Genomic DNA, 21,001 nt, shown 5'->3' on the forward strand with positions numbered 1-21,001 from the left:
TGGCAGAAGCTCTGTGTCAAACAGGCACCGGCACTCTGCTCAACAAGCACCCGAGACAAATACTCTCATAGTGGGGGACTCAATTATCAGAAACCTTCGTAGCAGGGCACGTACATACGTACATACTATTTCCCTCAAGCAATGATTGCTGATGTAAGCAAGGAACTCTCAAACATCCTGAAACAACATAAGTCTGTAAATCGGATTGTCATACATGTGGGGAAAAATGATACTCGAAAAGAGCAGTCAGAGCTCCTAAAAAGGGATTTTAATGAACTCTTTGAATTGCTTGGAAAGCTAAAGGACAGGCATTCATCAGTGGACCTCTCCCAGCTCGGGGAACAAATATGTTCACTCGGCTACTCAGTCTGAACATATGGCTGCAAAAAACCTGCAACATGAGAGGACTAAACTTCATTGACAACTTTAATCTCTTTTAGAGTCAAAGACAACTTTTTAGAACAGATGGCCTCCACCCAAACAAACTTGGTTCAAGAGTGCTAAAGGGCAATATCCTCTTCTCCCTCTTTCACCCATCAGTAGAGTGTACCACTCCACTCCTAAATGGCACAAATACACCTGGCCATAGTGACCCACCTCAGCAGTTGGATGGACATTGGGATAACACCACTCAAGCTGGACGATGACGAGGACTCGACACCCAATGACGTTTCTGTGGATATCAACCAGGAGAGCCAAAACAACATACTTCAGTCTTCAGAAACACCAGACTCGCAGCCCCTCTCACTACACACTCTCACCCTCTCTACTACATCATCTCTTTTGAGCTTCTCATAGAAAATGGAGGAACTCGTTTTTTCCTGGAACAAAACTATCCCACTCTATTATCGCAAGTCCTCACGTTTCAACTAAAAAGCGACGGGCCCCACAACCACCAAAGCCTCTGGGTCAACCTGGCCAACCTGTTCCATTCAATTCAATTCAAGTTTATTTATAAAGCGCTTTTCACAATGTGTATTGTTTCAAAGCAGCTTAACAGGTACAAACAGGAAAAACAGAAAAGTTAAAACACAGCACAGTGCATGGTATTTATACAACGAGTAAGATCATTCTAATAAATGATATCTAATTTCTAAATAAATAAATCAATGAATGCAGTCTCCCGGTGAGCAGGCCAACACTGCCCTGCTGTGGCGAGGAACCCAAACTCCAATGATTGATTAATGGAGAAAAAAAACTTGGGAGAAACCAGGCTCAACCGGGAGGGCCAGATTCCCTATGACGTGTCATAGCTGCACTCAGACTGTTGACATGTGGTTAAGGTTTAGCATTTAATACCAAATATTGTAACTTCAGCATTAATAAGACAAATAGTCCGTCTTTGCTCTTGGTTGGGGATGTAGTGGTATGAGCTGGGATGGTCCGATGCTCATATTTCTCTTGGCAGATGGTGGAATTGCCTTAGATGGAGCTGGGATGGTCAGTCAGTCTGCAGCTGTATCTGGCGTAATCTCAAATTGGGGATGGGCATCTGTCGGTCGTCTGGACATGGTGGAACTTCTTCCTACCTCGGGATGGGCATCCCGAGGCAGAGGCGGAAAGAGAATAAAGAGAATAATTAGCGTAGCTGCTATTCATTAACTATGCATTAAGTGAAAGATGGCTGAAAAGATGTGTCTCTAATCTAGATTTATTGTATCAGGAAGGCTATTCCAGAGTTTAGGTGCTACGTATGAGAAAGCTCGTCCCCCTTTGGTGGATTTTGTTATTCTAGGTGTTGTCAAAAGTCCTAAATTTTGAGATCTTAGAGAGCGTGATGTGTTGTAACGTGATAAAAGCTCGGTTAAGAAAGTATGTGCTAAACCGTTCAGGGCTTTGTAAGTAATTAAAAGAATTTTAAAATCAATACGATACTTATTTGGTAGCCAGTGAAGCGATGATAAAACTGGGGTTATGTGATCGTATTTTCTTGACCTAGTAAGAACTCTGGCAGCTGCATTCTGAACTAACAGTAGTTTGTTTATCGATGATACAGGACAACCACTAAGTAGAGCATTACAATAGTCAAGCCGTGAGGTCACAAATGCATGAATAAGCTTTTCTGCGTCTGCAACACATAAACTATTTCGTAATTTGGCAACATTTCTAAGGTGAAAGAAGGCTGTTTTTGTGATATTTGAGATGTGATTTTTAAATGACAGGTTGCCGTCTAATATAACACCTAGGTCTTTAACTGTATTTGTTGGAGTAACAGTGCAGCTTTCAATTTGCAGGCTGTAATCGGAGATATTCTGTTTACTTGATTTTGGTGCTATAAGTAATATTTCTGTTTTGCTAGAGTTTAAAAGGAGGAAATTACTAGTCATCCAATGTTTTATGTCCTCGATGCACTCTGCCAGTTTGGATAGCTTAAAGGAATCATCTGGTCTTGATGAGATATATAGCTGAGTATCATCTGCATAACAGTGGAAGCTAATTCCATGTTTTCTAATAATGTTGCCGAGGGGCAGCATGTATATGGTAAAAGCAAGGGTCCTAAAACCGATCCCTGAGGTAATCCATAATTTACTTGCGTAAGATTTGACGATTTCCCATTTAAATGGACGTATTGGTATCTGTCTGTTAAGTAAGATCTGAACCATTGCAGTGCCTGTCCCTGAATACCGATAAAATTGTGTAAACAATCTAGTAGTATTTTATGGTCTACAGTATGGAAAGCAGCACTAAGGTCAAGCAGGACTAATAGTGGGATGTTACCTTTATCTGAAGCAATAAGGAGGTCATTTGTAATTCTAACGAACAAGTACCGGTTTGATTTGAAATCGGTCTATAGCTTCCAAGTTCATTTGGGTCTAAGTTTGTTTTTTTGATAAGAGGCTTAATTACAGCCAGTTTAAAGGGCCCTGGGACATGTCCTAGATTAATTGACGAGTTGATTATGTTACAAATGGGCTCAATTACAGCAGGTAGTAACTCTTTTAATAAAGTAGTCGGAATGGGGTCTAATAAGCATGTCGTCGGTTTGGATGTAGTAATAATTTTAATAAAATCTTCCTGATTTATAGGAGAAAAACACTCTAGCTTTTCTTTTTGGGTGACGGTTGAAACTAATTCTTCCGACACACTTGGAGGTTTGGTTTTAGCTATGTTGTCCTGTATTATTTCGATTTTCTCGGTAAAAAACTTCATGAATTCATTGCTACCAAGGTGCGGCGGAATACCCAGGTCAGGTGGAGTCTGTTTGTTTGTTAGTTTAGCAATTGTACTAACTAAAAACCTTGGATTGTTTTTGTTATTTTCTATGAGGTTACGGAAATGCTCAGCTTTTGCTGCTTTTAGAGCCTTTTTGTAACAGCTTGCACTCTCTTTCCATGCAATTTTAAAAACCTCTAATTGGGTTTGTTTCCATTTTCGCTCCAGTTTACGCGTTTCTCTTTTTAGGGCGCGAGTGGTGTTATTATACCATGGTACTATGATCTTTTCATTAATCCTTTTTGACTTCATAGGTGCGACCGCTTCTAATGCATAAGAGAAAATAGTGCCCATGTTGCTGGTCATGTCATCGAGTGATTCTATATTAGTTGGAAAGGTTATTAGAGGAGTCAGATCTGGCAAGTTCATTACGAAACTATCTTTAGTAGTTGAGGTGATTGTTCTACCCTGTCGATATGGAGATATACAACTGATTTCTGCAGTGCGCAGTGTACATGTTATAAGATGGTGATCGGAAACATCGTCGCTTTGAGGTATAACATCGATATTGATTAGATCGGCTCTGTGAGATATAATCAAGTCTAGGGTATGATTAAGACAATGAGTAGGTCCATTGATGTATTGTGTTACACCACAAGAGTCTAGTAGTTCTTTAAACGCCACAGCTAATGGATCGTTAGCACTATCTACGTGGATATTAAAATCTCCAACAATCAGTACTTTATCGACGTTAACCTATAGATCCGATAAGAAGTCTGCAAACTCTATCAGAAAATTAGTGTAAGGCCCAGGGGGTCTATACACAGTAACCAATGTAAGAGAGACCAATGATTTTTTACTTTTGTTTGGAACTGTTATGTTCAACGCAAGCATTTCAAATGATTTAAATGTATGCATTGTTCTCCGAGTAACGGTAAGAAAGTCTCTAAAGATTGTTGCGACACCACCACCTCGACCAACCGGACGTGGTTCATGAATATAACCGTAGCTTGGTGGAGTAGACTCATTAAGACCGAAGTAATCATTTGGCTTAAGCCAGGTTTCAGTAAGTCATAGTATATCAAAACTGTTGTCTGTGATCATTTCATTTACAATAACTGCCTTTGGATTTAGTGATCTAATATTAAGTAGCCCAAACTTTAGGCGTTGGTTTTGCTCATTAAGTATATTGTCTTTTGGTTTAATCATGATAAGATTTTTTCTCATACTTTTAAATAAATGATTATTTGGTTTTATTATTCGGGGGACAGACACAGTCTCTATGTATTTGAAAGCAGTAACATTCTTAACTGTAACATTCTTAACAGTTGGGTGAGAAGAACACAGACTATAGTTAAAATTTGTACTTACTAGTCAAATGGTGAGTAGCGTCTTTGAGATGTAGTCAGACAGAATTTCCGCTCCAATGCTGCTGGGGTTCAGCCCGTCGGGGCGGAAGAGCCTTGGTCGCTCCCAGAACAGATAAAAATTATTTACAAAGAGCAGCTTCTGTTCAATACACCATGACATTAAACAATTATTAAGCGTAAATAGTCTACTGAACTTTTCGTTCCCTCGTCGGTAAGTAGGAAGCGGCCCTGATACGATGATCCTCGCCGTGGGCGATGCGTTGCGAACAGTATCGACCAGACTCCTGAAATCCCTCTTCAGGATCTCCGACTGCCGCATTCTCACATCATTGACCCCCGCGTACAGAACTACGGCTCCCACACTTGCATCCTCCTTCAGAATCGCAGTTACCTGCGCAGAGACATCGAGAACACGGGCGCCAGGAAAACAGTGAGTGCGCACCTTACCTTCATTGAAGGAGGCGCGTACGTCCCGGACGATTGAGTCTCCGATGACCACAGCGTTGGATTTCGTCTCGCAGAGGGCAGCATAGTGATTTCTCGTAGAAATCTCGAAGACCGGTGGCGGCGGTGGGGGAGAGTTCATCGCTCCGGTCCTGGATTTCGCCTCTCGCCGTGTGTGTGCAGGTGCAGGAGTGAAATTCATTTCGGCTCGTCGTGTTCTTGAAGCCTGGGATCTGTGCATAGAAACACACGGAGTAGAAGTGATAGGAGTATTACAATCACGTCAAGCACTTACCGCAGCTTTGCGAGCTTCAGCCCGGGATGTTTCCAGCGCGATTTTTCGTTCTCGCAGACGTGTTTGCCTCTCGAGTAGGTCGTGGATCTGCTTCTCCAATACTTCCAGTTCTGACTGAAGTGCGAAGAAAGATTCATCATCTGCACTCAAAGGTAACGTTAAACAAATATCTGAATCATAAGCCATTAGTGGTGTCATAATGAGAACAGTGAGTTAAGCAGTAGAGGCAATATTCAGAGATTAAAGGCTGGGAATGCTAACAGCCGTAGTGCTAATGGCGAACGGTCATACAAAACAAATTTATCTGTGCGTTATATGACTATATTTGGTATGGGATACACTTAAGGATAGGTTTAACCCTCTGTGAGTTATCAATTTAGAACATAGATATTAAGAAATAACAGGAATAAACGATATATTTAGAAAAAGTTTGACAGAGCTCTGTCTCAAACCACGCTCTCTCCACGCGGTGTTTTCTAAACCCCCACAGTCTAAAGGTTTAATATCTCAGTTTTATATATTGTTAGAGTTAAATTCTAAGGAATCATCGAAAGATAAATTGAGTCGTTGGAATGAGGACTTAAAATCAAACATCCCTTTAATTAAGTTGGAGGAAATATGTATGAAAGCACAATTGCAAACATTCAATAGAAGTTTTAAACTGATACAATATAACTGGTTAATGAGAACGTACATTACGCCAGTGAGGCTGAACAAAATAAACCCGAATATTCCAGACACATGCATTAAATGTTCAAGTGACAAAGGTACTCTTCTACATTGTTTGTGGAGCTGCCCTAAGGTGAAAGAATTTTGGAGGGAGGTGGCGGCATTAATTTACCAAGTGGTCTCAATAAATCTTCCAATGGAACCAGAGATTTTTATTTTGGGAAGTATCCCAGACCATATTGTACTTTGTAGTAATATCCGTAAATTGATTGACATAGGCATACTTCAGGCTAAGCGTTTAATTGCTCTGTACTGGAAAAGATTAGAAATGCCTTCTATCATACAGTGGATCAATAATATGTCCTTCTGTTTAGCTATGGAAAAGATAACATATTCCTTAAAAGAGAAACTTTTTTATTTTGAGAATATTTGGAAACCCTTTGTATCCTTTATTTTGAACTTAGATCTAAGTAACATCTTAAATGTGGTTTAAGGCGATTAGACATCATAACATTTAAAGTAACAGTACCCTGCTTACCTGTCTATGTCTCCTTTACATTTTTATACATGACTTATTTTATTATGACTATTATGCATGATACTTGGATTCCACACACTCTTCCTCAGATAGCAACTGTTAAACATGTACCTAGCAATCTTGTCTATTATGAAAGAAAGTCAGGACATCATTTTTTGGGAACAACACCAGAGTGAAAATGTACATTAATTTATAAACCCTTAAATGATTGAAGTTGTATAGCCTGTCTTTGTTATGCAGACTACCTAAATCCTCCATCTACGACTGTCAGCATTACTCATGAAGTACCACAGCCAGTTGTTACCTACCAGTACATTCTTATTTCCGAAAGAAGACGAGTAAAATGCCCATCGTGCTCAACTGTGCATGTTCCTGATCACGAGGGAACGGGAGTCGTTGAGGGATACTACTGGCTGTGTGGCCATCAATTATATTTATCATTACCAAAGAACTGGACAGGACTGTTTGCTTTAGTCCAGCTACATGGAAGAGCTATTATCTTGCCTCATCGATCAATGGACAGTCAACGGCGTGTGAGAAGAGGATTATTCAACTTCCTACAGGACAGTTGATTCTGATAATTCAATATGGAACTGGATTGACAACAAATTTCCTAATTTGCATAAAATATTGATGTTGATAATCTGCATTTTGGCTCCAATTCTGATATTACTGTGTTTTTGGCCTTGCATAATGCAGGCAGTTAAGATGATTACTAGATCTGCTCCTCACCATCAGATGGTGGTGTACTCGGTCAGTGACGATCAACTATTTGCAATCTAATGTAGAAGCCATTTTTATAAAGTAATTGGTTACAAACAGGAGTTGTCGGTGTTACGAGACAACCTAGTCAGGTCAGATGGATTTTTATATTTTATAGATTATACGCATACACATAAAATAATGAGTATTATCATTGATATTGATTCATTTTGTTCACGCTGATATATTCACTTTGAAGTAGATATTCCTCTTATGTTAGTCTTAATCAGATGTGGGACTCTTATGGAGCCCCAAAGGGGGTAATATATTGAGTATCATTTTGATCATATTATGTATAATATGGGGCTCTTATATTCACCCCGGTTATGAAGAAGTATTCATAGGAATGTTTGTAAAATAGTTGTGTAAGTAGAATACTCTGAAATCACACTAACCCAGAGGAGTATATACAAATAATGATAGAATCAACATACTTATGCAATGATTGTTTTCATAAAAATATTATAATGATTTTCATCAAGTATAGCACAACATATTTCAGCAATACAAAATCCAGCAATATTTTATAGAGCAAGTTATTTAAAAAAAAACTGAGTAAAGGTTAAAATTCCACCATAAGATACAAAACTTGTTGCCTAGAAATAATGTTGGCAGACAAGAACAATTGGATAACAAAAAATAAGAGATAGCAGGAATTTTAGGTTGGTTTCGAAAGGAAACACCTCTGAGAAGTTTCACTATAACTAGATGTTGGAAAACACCCGATTTTCAGATGTTTTCAGAATGACTTGGGACATCTCACTTTGTTTCACTTGAACAAATGAAGTCAAATCTTTGACACCTCGACCATCTTTGTCTGAGCAATTTTTGAACTGCAAGATCAACTTATTCCACATCATAGGCCACACGTATGAACTTGGTGGACACATTGCTCATTCATAAACTATAAATTTAAATGCATTTGTGTGCTTTAAAAACCATGTTATTTCCTAAGTACACTTTATTAGACATACATATGTTAGCATCAACTCGCAGAAGGTGGAATTATGCCCTGAAAGTCGATGTCCACCAAATTATTAGACGTGGCCCATTCCTACAAACTGCATGTTGTAACTTCCTGTATGACTTAGAGAAAAACAGGGTAAAAGTCCCCCTGCAGTTTATAAGAATAGGCCACACGTATGAACTTGGTGGACACATTGCTCTTTCATGAACTGTAACTTTAAATGCATTAATACATGTGGCCCCTTAATTTAAACACCAGGTAGACCAATCTGTGCATTAAGACTAGGAAATGTAGTAAACATTTAATGTAAAACAATGTGTACATACTTTATAGCCTTTAATGTGATTTTATAAATGTTTTCTTTGCATGGACCTTTAAGGAAAGCACGGCCAGATAAAAGACCAAAGATGAGCTGTCAGGGCAGTGTTTAAAACACGTCTGACTTTCAGCTCCCAGAGCCCGTTACCCGGTTCAAGGGTACTTGATGAACTGCAATCAACAGATGGCATTGTCTCCAGATATAGGACTGAACACCCCTGCATCAGAAAGGTGCACTGAACCCTAGGCCGACAGAACCCTGTAAGCTCTTGATTGTCTGCGAAATGTCACAGCGGGCCTACTGTAAAACGCCATGGAGGAAACCGGCGGCACAAGGTGCCTTTTTGAGGTAGCGTGGCCGAGCGGTCTAAGGCGCTGGATTAAGGCTCCAGTCTCTTTGGAGGCGTGGGTTCAAATCCCACCGCTGCCAGTGGGTCTTTGCTCCGCTTGGATCGTTGTGAGTCTAGTTTTCGTCTTACCTCCAGAGCCACATTAGCTGGTTAGGGTGTGTTTGATGAGGGATGAACCTGCACTCACCTGTTGTACTCAACAAGCCCCCACCCGAGAGCCTACACTTAGAACACGTCATTACAACTCAAGAGCCCGGATAGCTCAGTCGGTAGAGCATCAGACTTTTAATCTGAGGGTCCAGGGTTTAAGTCCCTGTTCGGGCGATGTGTTTCCACTCTGTTAGTCAGCTTTACCTTGTGAGCTCTTATGGGCCCTCCCTCTGTTGATAAAAATTAAATAAACAGTTTGCTCGTGCGTTGTAGGTCTGCAGATTGGCCTTGAGCAGGGATTTCATCGAGCACATGCGTAAGGAATTCCGTGAGACCTCAGCAAAAGCTGCCAATCTTCTCACTGCAGATCTAGTCACTCAGTCCTGGTAGCGCAACTTTGCCTGAGGCATGTTGGCTAGCCGTGATCGTATAGTGCTCTGCGTACTCTGCGTTGTGGTCGCAGCAACCCCGGTTCGAATCCGGGTCACGGCAGGGCACCACGCCTTATTGAAGAGAGAGAGAGAGAAGCCTTTCCCTTTTTGACATCGTCCTCTTTGCAGCACGACCTAAACCCAGAGGCCCTGGAACCTGTTGTAGTCGTGGCCGAGTGGTTAAGGCGATGGACTTGAAATCCATTGGGGTCTCCCCGCGCAGGTTCAAACCCTGCCGACTACGGCTGCTTGAGAGAGAGAAGAAGATCAAGCCTTTATAGACTACCACGTTTTTCTTTAAGAGCGACTCTGCAACAGATCAACGTGTTGTTGATATAACACAAATTGACAGGTACAGGAGTGCTCGATGGGTCGTCGATGGAGTGCTGAGGGTCCAGGGTTCAAGTCCCTGTTCGGGCGATGTGTTTCCACTCTGTTAGTCAGCTTTACCTTGTGAGCTCTTATGGGCCCTCCCTCTGTTGATAAAAATTAAATAAACAGTTTGCTCGTGCGTTGTAGGTCTGCAGATTGGCCTTGAGCAGGGATTTCATCGAGCACATGCATAAGGAATTCCGTGAGACCTCAGCTGGCCGAGTGGTTAAGGCGATGGACTTGAAATCCATTGGGGTCTCCCCGCGCAGGTTCAAACCCTGCCGACTGCGCTGCTTGAGAGAGAGAAGAAGATCAAGCCTTTATAGACTACCACGTTTTTCTTTAAGAGCGACTCTGCAACAGATCAACGTGTTGTTGATATAACACAAATTGACAGGTACAGGAGTGCTCGATGGGTCGTCGATGCAACTAGGTATATAACAATGTAGTAAAAAACTGTGTACATACTTTATAGCCCTTATGTGATTTTACAAATGTTTAAGAGCGACTCTGCAACAGATGGCACGAGTTGTTGATATAACACAAATTGACTGGTACAGGAGTAATCGATGGGTTGTCGATGCAACTAGGTATACAACAACGAGTAAACATTTAATGTAAAACAATGTGTACATACTTTATAGCCTTTAATGTGATTTTATAAATGTTTTCTTTGCATGGACCTTTAAGGAAAGCACGGCCAGATAAAAGACCAAAGATGAGCTGTCAGGGCAGTGTTTAAAACACGTCTGACTTTCAGCTCCCAGAGCCCGTTACCCGGTTCAAGGGTACTTGATGAACTGCAATCAACAGATGGCATTGTCTCCAGATATAGGACTGAACACCCCTGCATCAGAAAGGTGCGCTGAACCCTAGGCCGACAGAACCCTGTAAGCTCTTGATTGTCTGCGAAATGTCACAGCGGGCCTACTGTAAAACACCATGGAGGAAACCGGCGGCACAAGGTGCCTTTTTGAGGTAGCGTGGCCGAGTGGTCTAAGGCGCTGGATTAAGGCTCCAGTCTCTTTGGAGGCGTGGGTTCAAATCCCACCGCTGCCAGTGGGTCTTTGCTCTGCTTGGATCGCTGTGAGTCTAGTTTTCGTCTTACCTTAGAGCCACATTAGCTGGTTAGGGTGTGTTTGATGAGGGATGAACCTGCACTCACCTGTTGTACTCAACAAGCCCCAACCCGAGAGCCTACACTTAGAACACGTCTTTACAACTCAAGAGCCCGGATAGCTCAGTCGGTCGAGCATCAGACTTTTAATCTGAGGGTCCAGGGTTCAAGTCCCTGTTCGGGCGATGTGTTTCTACTCTGTTAGTCAGCTTTACCTTGTGAGCTCTTATGGAACCTCCCTCTGTTGATAAAATTAAATAATCAGTTTGCTCGTGCGTTGTAGGTCTGCAGATTGGCCTTGAGCAGGGATTTCATCGAGCACATGCGTAAGGAATTCCGTGAGACCTCAGCAAAAGCTGCCAATCTTCTCACTGCAGATCTAGTCACTCAGTCTTGGTAGCGCAACTTTGCCGGAGGCATGTTGGCTAGCCGTGATCGTATAGTGGTTAGTACTCTGCGTTGTGGTCGCAGCAAACCCGGTTCGAATCCGGGTCACGGCAGGGCACCACGTCTTATTGAAGTCCTGCCTTTCCCTTTTTGACATCGTCCTCTTTGCAGCACGACCTAAACCCAGAGGCCCTGGAACCTGTTGTAGTCGTGGCCGAGTGGTTAAGGCGATGGACTTGAAATCCATTGGGGTCTCCCCGCGCAGGTTCAAACCCTGCCGACTACGGCTGCTTGAGAGAGAGAAGAAGATCAAGCCTTTATAGACTACCACGTTTTTCTTTAAGAGCGACTTTGCAACAGATCAACGTGTTGTTGATATAACACAAATTGACAGGTACAGGAGTGCTCGATGGGTCGTCGATGCAACTAGGTATATAACAATGTAGTAAAACAATGTGTACATACTTTATAGCCTTTATGTGATTTTACAAATGTTTAAGAGCGACTCTGCAACAGATGGCACGAGATGTTGATATAACACAAATTGACTGGTACAGGAGTGCTCGATGGGTTGTCGATGCAACTAGGTATACAACAACGAGTAAACTTTTAATGTAAAACAATGTGTACATACTTTATAGCCTTTAATGTGATTTTATAAATGTTTTCTTTGCATGGACCTTTAAGGAAAGCACGGCCAGATAAAAGACCAAAGATGAGCTGTCAGGGCAGTGTTTAAAACACGTCTGACTTTCAGCTCCCAGAGCCCGTTACCCGGTTCAAGGGTACTTGATGAACTGCAATCAACAGATGGCATTGTCTCCAGATATAGGACTGAACACCCCTGCATCAGAAAGGTGCACTGAACCCTAGGCCGACAGAACCCTGTAAGCTCTTGATTGTCTGCGAAATGTCACAGCGGGCCTACTGTAAAACACCATGGAGGAAACCGCCGGAACAAGGTGCCTTTTTGAGGTAGCGTGGCCGAGCGGTCTAAGGCGCTGGATTAAGCCTCCAGTCTCTTTGGAGGCGTGGTTTCAAATCCCACCGCTGCCAGTGGGTCTTTGCTCCGCTTGGATCGTTGTGAGTCTAGTTTTCGTCTTACCTCCAGAGCCACATTAGCTGGTTAGGGTGTATTTATGAGGGATGAACTTGCACTCACCTGTTGTACTCAACACGTCGCCGCAACTCAAGAGCCCGTATAGCTCAGTCGGTAGAGCATAAGACTTTTAATCTGAGGGTCCAGGGTTCAAGTTCCTGTTCGGGCGATGTGTTTCCACATTGTTAGTCACCTTTACCTTGTGAGCTCTTCTGGGCCCTCCCTCTGTTGATAAAAATTAAATAAACAGTATGCTCGTGCGTTGGAGTCTACACATTGGCTTTGAGCACATGCTCAAGGAATTCCGTGAGACCTCACCAAAAGCTGCCAATCTTCTCCCTGCAGATGTAGTCACTCAGTCACTTTGCCGGAGGCATGTTGGCTAGCCGTGACAGTATAGTGGTTAGTACTCTGCGGTGTGGTCGCTGCAACCCCGGTTCGAATCCGGGTTACGGCAGTCCTTATTGAAGTCCTGCCTTTCCCTTTTTGACATCGTCCTCTGCAGCAGCACGACCGAAACCCAGAAGGCCTGGAACCTGTTGTAGTCGTGGCCGTACCCTCAAGCGATCGGACAGCAAAGCCATTCCTAACGATTCGTTACAATTCCTAACACATTCTAAATAAGTCCTAACAAGTCCTAACACATTCTAAATAAGTCCTAACAAGTCCTAACACATTCTACTTAAATCCTAACACTTGCGAAATAATTCCTAACACAAGTTGTAACAATCCGAACGCTCTCTTCTGATTGGTAGAAATGGGGCAAAACGAACATTGGCCGAAACATTATCATTTGTGTCGTCCATCCCAGCGCTACGCGAGACAGTTGGGATTATTTTAAATCACATAAACATTTTAATCATTTTAAAGTCTTCGGATAGCGTGCAGGTGAGTCCATTATCACTTGAAAGAGAATCTGATTGTAACGTTGCTTAGTTTGACACTACGGTTTCATCTAAACCGGTTAAATTGTAATTTGTGGTTTAACACTTAGAAATTAGAAATCGCCATGGCCATTCATTTTGCAATAGCAAAATGCCTTAGGTATATGTACATTAAGTTACAACAACTGTAATAATGTGATGGTGATGATGATGAATGTCCAAATTCAGAATGCCAATGCGCTTAGACAATTTTTGGTTAAATCCAATTGCACTTGTTAACACTAACATGTATATTAAAGGTATATTAAAAGAATTAATAACTGCCCATTACACAAACAAAACCGTGCATATGATATCTTTGGCAAAAGAATCCCCTGGAAATGTGGTTTTCATAAGGTATGTAATGATAAGGTATGTGATTAAAAGGAATGTGATGATAAGGTATGTGATGACAAATGTGAAAAACTCGCCAACACAAGGGTGAAATGTTCATTTTTTGAGCTGTGAAGCCTTGGGATAATTTACCCCAAAATTTTAATTATCTCATGATTTACTAACTCTGTAGTTATTCCAAACCTGTATAAACTTATTTGATTGGTTGAAAACAGAGAAAGATATTTGGACACACAGACTAATACAGATTATGAACAACTCTAAATTAAGTATATTATGACACAATATTGTTATACTATCCCTTTTCTTATGTTCATCAATTCTGCATTTGTTTTATCCGTTTTATTTATTTATTTGATATTTAAGAGATGAATTATTTTATCCAGCAAGAATGTAAATTGATTTACAAAGTGATAGCAAGGATGTAGATGTTTACACTTTTTTTAACAGTCAGCTGAGCAGACAGTTTTAGAGACGCAGGCAGCCCCACAGAGCAGTGAAGCCTCCAGTCAATCCCCCCAGCCCAGTGCAAGCTTCAGTGCAGGTTTCAGTCAAGCCCCACAGCCCAGTGCAGGCTCCAGACCAGCCCCGCAGCCCAGTGCAGGCTTCAGCACCGCCCCGCAGCCCAGTGCAGGCTCTAGACCAGCCCCGCAGCCCAGTGCAGGCTTCAGCACCGCCCGCAGTCCAGTGCAGGCTCCAGACCAGCCCCGCAGCCCAGTGCAGGCTTCAGCACCGCCCCGCAGTCCAGTGCAGGCTCCAGACCAGCCCCGCAGCCCAGTGCAGGCTCCAGACCAGCCCCGCAGCCCAGTGCAGGCTTCAGCATCGCCCCGCAGCCCAGTGCAGGCTCAAGACCAGCCCCGCAGCCCAGTGCAGGCTCCAGACCAGCCCTGCAGAGCAGAAGTTCGATTAAGTGTGCTCTTTGTAGCGAAGATGTTAATGTGGATGGTTTCAGTGAACATCTTTCAGACAACCATGTCCAAGAATGTTGTGATCAGTGTGGTGAAAAAGTCTGGGGTGCAGTTGGACTGTTTAACCACATTGACAAGCATCATCGTTTGATTAGTCTTTCAGATGGGGACAGAACATCTGTGGATCCAACATCATCCATTGCACAGTCATCTGCATACATCGAAGACCAGCAAAGAGCTCCACAAACTGCAGTACAAACACCATCACAGGACATTACACTAAGGCCTCCAGAAGTAAATTGGCTGAGTTTTCTCCCCAAACAGTTCTGTCGAGTGCTCAAACCAGCAGACCAAAAGTGGATAGCTCAGTGTCTGTATGACACCACAGGACGACTGAAGCAGCAGTTTCCACAAAACTGGTTTCATCCACCGAGTCCCAGCAAGCCTATTACTTCAACTCCTGATCCTAGCAGTTACTTTAGGCAGAGGATGTTTCTGTGGGCACCAATGAGGATGTGGGGTATTCCTCTGAAATGTACACGGTGCAATAGGAAGATGCATCATTCAGGCATTTATACTAAAGTTAGGGAAGTCATTGATGTTGACTCCACATATTACTTAATTGGAGTGGACTACCCTCGCTGGAGTAAATGTATGATACCTGTCTGCCCTTGGAGTTCAGAGATCCTTAAACAGCTGGATCCCTCCCACAGAAATAAATTCCCCGCTGTTCTCACCACTCACCTTGCCCTTGACAGGAAGTGTGCGACTTTGATGAAACCAAGAACTGCAGGAAACAGCTCCAGTTTCTTGAAACAAGTGCTAGAAGAAATTCATAGTGAGGAGTGGGCAAGACGGAGTATAGACTACCTGACAGACTGTGAGCTCCACAAAAAGAGATGTGCCCTGACCCAATCGGAAGTGGTTTATGAGCAGCCCCCGCCTTTTCGCCCCCTACCGCTGGCACAGTGGTTTGAGACTGCCCATGCCGATGAAATCCTGAATCACCTTGATGAGCTTAAGGGTGTTGTAACATCAACATATGGTAGCATCCTGAAGCTTGATTCTACCAAAAAGGTAAACATAAATACACATAAAGAGCCAAATGCATGTTAAATTATATTGAATATACCAAATTGTATTATCTTAATGCATTTATACAGATTACTAAAAAGCTTGCTGGTGGCATTGCTGACACTGCTACCTGGATGACCAACATTGGTAATGAATTTGGCCAAGTTCTGAACTGTGTCCTAACCACGGGTGAGGGAGCCGGCTTAGATGACTTGTGTCAGGGCATTGTAAAGTGATACAGGGATGCTAGGGAGCCAGATCCAGCTGCGATTTATGTTGACAGGGACTGCTGCAGCGGGACAGGTTTGTCAACTTAAGCCATTACTTAACAGGAATGTGTGTGCATTTATACATTTCTAATCCATATAAGCAATAATTTTTGGCATGTGTCTCAATGACAATAAATCATAGATCTGCATGTTTCCCACTAATTTAGGAAAATGGTGTTTAGATGGCTTTTTTAGGTGTTCATATTTTGTTCATGTTCGTTCAGATGCAGAACCCTCTAAAAGCCACCTCTGTCAAAAATGAGATTATAATGTTGATGAGTGAATGATGAGTGAATGCTCTCAAAGTAAAGTATATGTTACTCAAATAATCTTGCTTCAAAGACTTCTAAATAACGCTCAGCCCATTCTGAATTATCTGCTATCTGCTATGGAACTGAACCTAGGAGCCTGATAAAAATGTTTCTTTAAAAGAAGTGAAATCTGACGGATTTAGAGGCTTAAGAGAATATTTATAAATAGCATTAGCATATTTTTAAATGATACAAATTTAAATCTAAGAAGATGTGTAAACTCGCTCATTGTTTCTCATTGGTGTAGGTGTTACTCCAGTTCTTACCTGGTTTCGACCTTGGAAGTTCAAAGTTCGCCTTGATGTTTTCCACTTCATGCGACGGTTCACTGCTGGTCTTACAACAGAGCACCATCCACTGTATGGCACTTTCTGCTCCAAGTTGTCCAGTTGTATCTTTGAATGGGACAAGGATGACTTCTCTCACCTTAAAGAAGCGAAAAAGAACATACTTTTTAAAAAAACTTCAGGGGCATATTCCAACAGAACTGACCGACACGACTGGTTTGCGCCTCATTAATCCAGAGAGCATGATGCACGTTTGGGAGGTACAACAGAAACATTTACCCTGTATCCAAGACCCGCCTGGTGTTCAGCTTTACACAAAGCTGGGCTCTGGGTTACAGAAGGGTGACAAGGTTCTGGATGTACTGCGGTGTGGCAGAGGGTCCTCTTCTCTTGAAAGCTTTCATCGCCATCAGTGCACTTTCATTCCAGGTATGGTAACAATACCAAGAATATCATGTCTGTAATTATGTAGTGTTGTCACAATAAAGGAATTTCTAAACTTTGGAAGAATACAACAAAAAACAGTTTAAATACGACTTAAAAAAAAGTAAAGTAAAATAAAGGAATTCAATTTCCACAGGTTGAGTTAACAAGTGAATTAGCTTTAATTGGTAGTCAGCTTTGGAAGTTCGTAGAGGGGTTTATAATGGTATTTTGACAATGTCACACATTTTTCCTTACAGGGTGGAGATGTAATGCTGTACATACTCAGATGTACATGCTTGAGGGTGCATCGAGATGGAACATCAACCGGGCTCTTCAAGCTGTGGACATGAGTGGTACATCACAAACTAAAATCTATGTTGTACGTTTAATGTCCCACATTAATGTCCTCAGCAAAAGACTCCTCGGATGTGCACTCCTGCAAGAATTCATAACCCATGGGAAACCCACAAGTAAGATTCAATACTGTACATTCTCTTACTATAGTAATACCAGGCTTTGCTGTGAGTTTGAATGCTGCCTAAACGCTAACCATTCATTCCATTTTTAATTCATTCCATTTTTAATGGAATGATCATTGCTGTAACGGTGGTCATATCTATTATCTATCTATACTGTTATAAGATGTGTCTGTGTGTTTTCAGCGTATTTGGTTGAGTTGTCTATGTGTGACTTTATTTATTTATGTATTTTTTTTAAATCACATTTTTTTTTATTCATTTCCAACACCACATTCATCACATTTACTGTTATGATTTAGCCTGATATATTCCTCTTTTTACAATATGATGCCTCTTTTTGGCAGATGAGCGTATAGCAGTGGAGTACTTGTTGGCACAATCTGGCAGAGGAGACCTACTTTCTCCACTGGAGCCTGGTGAAATCACTCTGCCAGAGATGCAGGTTGAAGTTCAGGAGGATGAGTGTCTGGATGTCACAATATGTGATGCAGCAGACATCAGTTTAAACACACGCACTATTGGCAGTTCCAGCAGTCATGATGATTTATTGACCTCTTCTCTGGTAATATACATTTTCTTGAATTAAATTGAAATTGCATAGGAATGTTAGCTTATATGAGCAATACATGAGTTGTTTTATAATTTATATATTCAATTTAAGTAATGCTCTACAATGTTTAATTGGTATACTTACAAATGTTCAAAAATTATCTAGGAAACCCCTGTTCCAAGTGGTGGCTCTCACAGTCCTGACATTGAAGACATGTCCTGCGCTGGGCCCAGCACATCATCTCTGGTAAAGACTCTAATACGTGATGCTTATGCTTGTAATTTGTGAAGAACAGTTTATCAAAGAACTGTAATCCAGGATTTCGTTTTTTTTGGCGGTGGATAACCTGGCAGGGTACCTTATTAGCCTCAACCGGACTATCACTGCTTTGTCAACCAACGAGATAGCAGAGATCTTGCGGTTGTATTCGTGTCTGCATGCTATTGATCAGTCCCCTTCCAAGTATTCCCTTAAGTGCAAGAAAAGGATCTTGCCAGGTCCTTGGAGAGCTTCTCGAAAGCGTAGTGGCTCAGCCCCTGGTCAGCAAGCAGCTGAGAGGTGAGTTAAATTGTGGTGCACCTGTGTTAAAGGACATTTTTACAGTGTGTGCCATCATAAATTATCCCTCACTTTTCATTTGCATAAAATAAAAATTCCTAATTAGTCTGTATGTTTATAAAGCTCCAATGAACCATAGAATAACATACAAAATGCATTAAATGCATTGTTTTATCCACAGACTATTCATGACCCATGGCCAGGCAGCTCAGAGACCTGATATCAACAGGATTTCAGAATGCATCGCACTCAAGCTTTTGAAGGAATTCAGGGAAGCCAGAAACAGACCTAAAGACAATAAGGGCAAAACCTTTCCAATTACACAGGCAATTGTGATGATGTATTGTCACATCAAGCAGCTGCTTGAAGACTGCCGAGAGCTGCTCGACAAGACCAACCTGGTGCTAGTTACAATCAACAACACTACAGTGTCATCTTGGTGAGTTGGTTATTGCCTTCCTAATTTCACTTTAGTAGCATATTCCTTATAACAACTTCTAAATTAACTATTAGTTTGCATTTGTTTAGAATGGTTTAATTCACAGTGTTTATATAACTCTTGAACTGAAGATGTTTTTTTTTTTTAAAAAGGCTTCTTGACCGACAGAAACGAACTGATCGGGACACCTTACTGCAAGGAGTGGAGCTTCCCCAGCAAATTGGTATAGCGAAGGAGCCACTGCCAAAGCCAAGGGAGCTCCCATCTGGACCTGTTGAACATGGACATGTTCCCATTGAGTTCAAGGAGCCTGAGAATCGGGAGGGTGAGGCAGTCATTCGTCAACGTAAATATGCACGAAGTGGAACTGCAGTGTCTTCAAATGCACTCACAGGCACTGGGCTAGGAGACACATCTCCATATGACACAGACTATTCTCCTGCTGCACAGAATAATTTCTTCTGTCCTGAGGCACAGGACTTTCCTGGGTGGAATACCTGGTCTGAGTGTTCTGATTGGTCTTTTTCACCCGGGTATCCGTCATCAGCTCCACCCCCACCTCATGGTTGGTCTTCCGTTGCACCCGGGCATCCATTATCAGCTCCACCCCCACCTCATGGTTGGTCTTCCGTTGCACCTGGGCATCCATCATCAGCTCCACCCCCACCTCATGGTTGGTCTTCCGTTGCACCCGGGCATCCATCATCAGCTCCACCCCCACCTCATGGTTGGTCTTCCGTTGCACCCGGGTATCCGTTACAGCTCCACCCCCACCTCATGGTTGGTCTTCCGTTGTACCCGGGTATCCATCATCAGCTCCACCCTCACCTCATGGTTGGTCTTCCGTTGTACCCGGGTATCCATCATCAGATCCACCCCCACCTCATGGGTGGTCTTCCCTTCCACCCGGGTATCCATCATCGGCTCCACCCCCACCTCATGGTTGGTCTTCCCTTCCCCCTGGTCAACAGCCATTAGCTCTGCCACCACCTGAAAACCGACAACGTGCATGGAGGCTCCACAAGGCAGCACTTGAGGATGAACAGCGTGTGGCAAGAGGGGAGCCACCAAAGAAAAGGCAAACAAAAGACGACTACCACTATCAATCCAAAATCTGTGGCAAGTCAAGAAGCAAAATTACTGGTCATACTCAGCTTAGAGGAAAATGGTACTGTCCAGCGTCGGGCCAGAGCATTACAGAGTGGAAAGACTCTTTGTAGGCAACAAACAAACATTACCATACCAACACCACATTATTTTATTTTTTTAAGAAACTTGTCTTAAATCTAGTTACAGTAAATTTTTAGTAGTGTATTAGGTTAACAGAATTTGAAGGATAGCTCTCTCTATTTCTTATTGTATTCTAGTTATTGTATAATTATTGTTAATATTTAATATTGTATTTAATAAATGTTTACTATTACATCTAATGTATCTCATATATATAAGGATTTTGGAAGTGTATATTAGATTAGATTAGATTAGATTAGATTCAACTTTATTGTCAGTACACATATATAAGTACAGTGTAACGAAATGTAGTTTAGGTCTAACCAGAAGTGCAATTAGCAAGTGCATGATATACAGTGTGAATAAATACAGAATACAATATTAGGAAAATACTATACAATGGGCATAAAAATACTATTATGAAACTATTATGAAAATACTTTACAGAAGGAATGTTCTATGACAATATGACAGTCGGTATGTACTATGGACAATATATACAGAAGGCTATATACTGTGAACATTAGTGTACAGGTGGTTATGAACAGATAACAATTTAGACTATACAGTAGTGCAAGTGACTTAGGTGTGCATTGATTATAGACATTAGCTATTAAAGTTGCAGTGCAATAGAAAGTTAATGCGGTTATTAAAGGTATGGTGCAGTATATGAGTTAATGCAGTTATTGAAGTTATAGTGAAATAGATCGATTTAAAAAAAAAAAACATTACAATTACTTGGATCTAAATGGGCACTTAGGTATTTTGTTG

At 41.9% G+C, this 21,001-nt stretch overlaps 1 protein-coding gene and 9 non-coding genes across 10 annotated transcripts in view; all 10 read left to right on the forward strand.

Moving 5' to 3' along the window:
• LOC130416214 (uncharacterized) overlaps nt 1-21,001 on the forward strand; it is a 38,047-nt gene that overhangs the window by 11,988 nt on the left and 5,058 nt on the right. The window contains exons 11-19 of the mRNA XM_056742264.1: nt 14,652-15,684; nt 16,509-16,641; nt 16,747-16,977; nt 17,232-17,327; nt 17,798-18,015; nt 18,169-18,249; nt 18,455-18,561; nt 18,743-19,000; nt 19,153-19,942. Of these exons, the coding sequence (XP_056598242.1) occupies nt 14,652-15,684; nt 16,509-16,641; nt 16,747-16,977; nt 17,232-17,327; nt 17,798-18,015; nt 18,169-18,249; nt 18,455-18,561; nt 18,743-19,000; nt 19,153-19,942 (2,947 nt within the window). The remainder of the gene's footprint in view (nt 1-14,651; nt 15,685-16,508; nt 16,642-16,746; nt 16,978-17,231; nt 17,328-17,797; nt 18,016-18,168; nt 18,250-18,454; nt 18,562-18,742; nt 19,001-19,152; nt 19,943-21,001) is intronic.
• Nucleotides 8,865-8,946, forward strand: trnal-aag (transfer RNA leucine (anticodon AAG)). The gene has a single exon. It is a non-coding gene; the product is annotated as a tRNA-Leu (tRNA).
• trnak-uuu (transfer RNA lysine (anticodon UUU)) lies at nt 9,118-9,190 on the forward strand. The gene has a single exon. It is a non-coding gene; the product is annotated as a tRNA-Lys (tRNA).
• trnas-uga (transfer RNA serine (anticodon UGA)) lies at nt 9,610-9,691 on the forward strand. The gene has a single exon. It is a non-coding gene; the product is annotated as a tRNA-Ser (tRNA).
• trnas-uga (transfer RNA serine (anticodon UGA)) lies at nt 10,033-10,109 on the forward strand. The gene has a single exon. It is a non-coding gene; the product is annotated as a tRNA-Ser (tRNA).
• On the forward strand, nt 10,797-10,878 carry trnal-aag (transfer RNA leucine (anticodon AAG)). Its single transcript has one exon. It is a non-coding gene; the product is annotated as a tRNA-Leu (tRNA).
• Nucleotides 11,049-11,121, forward strand: trnak-uuu (transfer RNA lysine (anticodon UUU)). The gene has a single exon. It is a non-coding gene; the product is annotated as a tRNA-Lys (tRNA).
• Nucleotides 11,528-11,609, forward strand: trnas-uga (transfer RNA serine (anticodon UGA)). Its single transcript has one exon. It is a non-coding gene; the product is annotated as a tRNA-Ser (tRNA).
• Nucleotides 12,298-12,379, forward strand: trnal-aag (transfer RNA leucine (anticodon AAG)). Its single transcript has one exon. It is a non-coding gene; the product is annotated as a tRNA-Leu (tRNA).
• Nucleotides 12,519-12,591, forward strand: trnak-uuu (transfer RNA lysine (anticodon UUU)). Its single transcript has one exon. It is a non-coding gene; the product is annotated as a tRNA-Lys (tRNA).

This window comes from Triplophysa dalaica, unplaced genomic scaffold, assembly GCF_015846415.1.
Source record: "Triplophysa dalaica isolate WHDGS20190420 unplaced genomic scaffold, ASM1584641v1 Contig2, whole genome shotgun sequence".
NCBI lineage: Eukaryota > Metazoa > Chordata > Actinopteri > Cypriniformes > Nemacheilidae > Triplophysa > Triplophysa dalaica.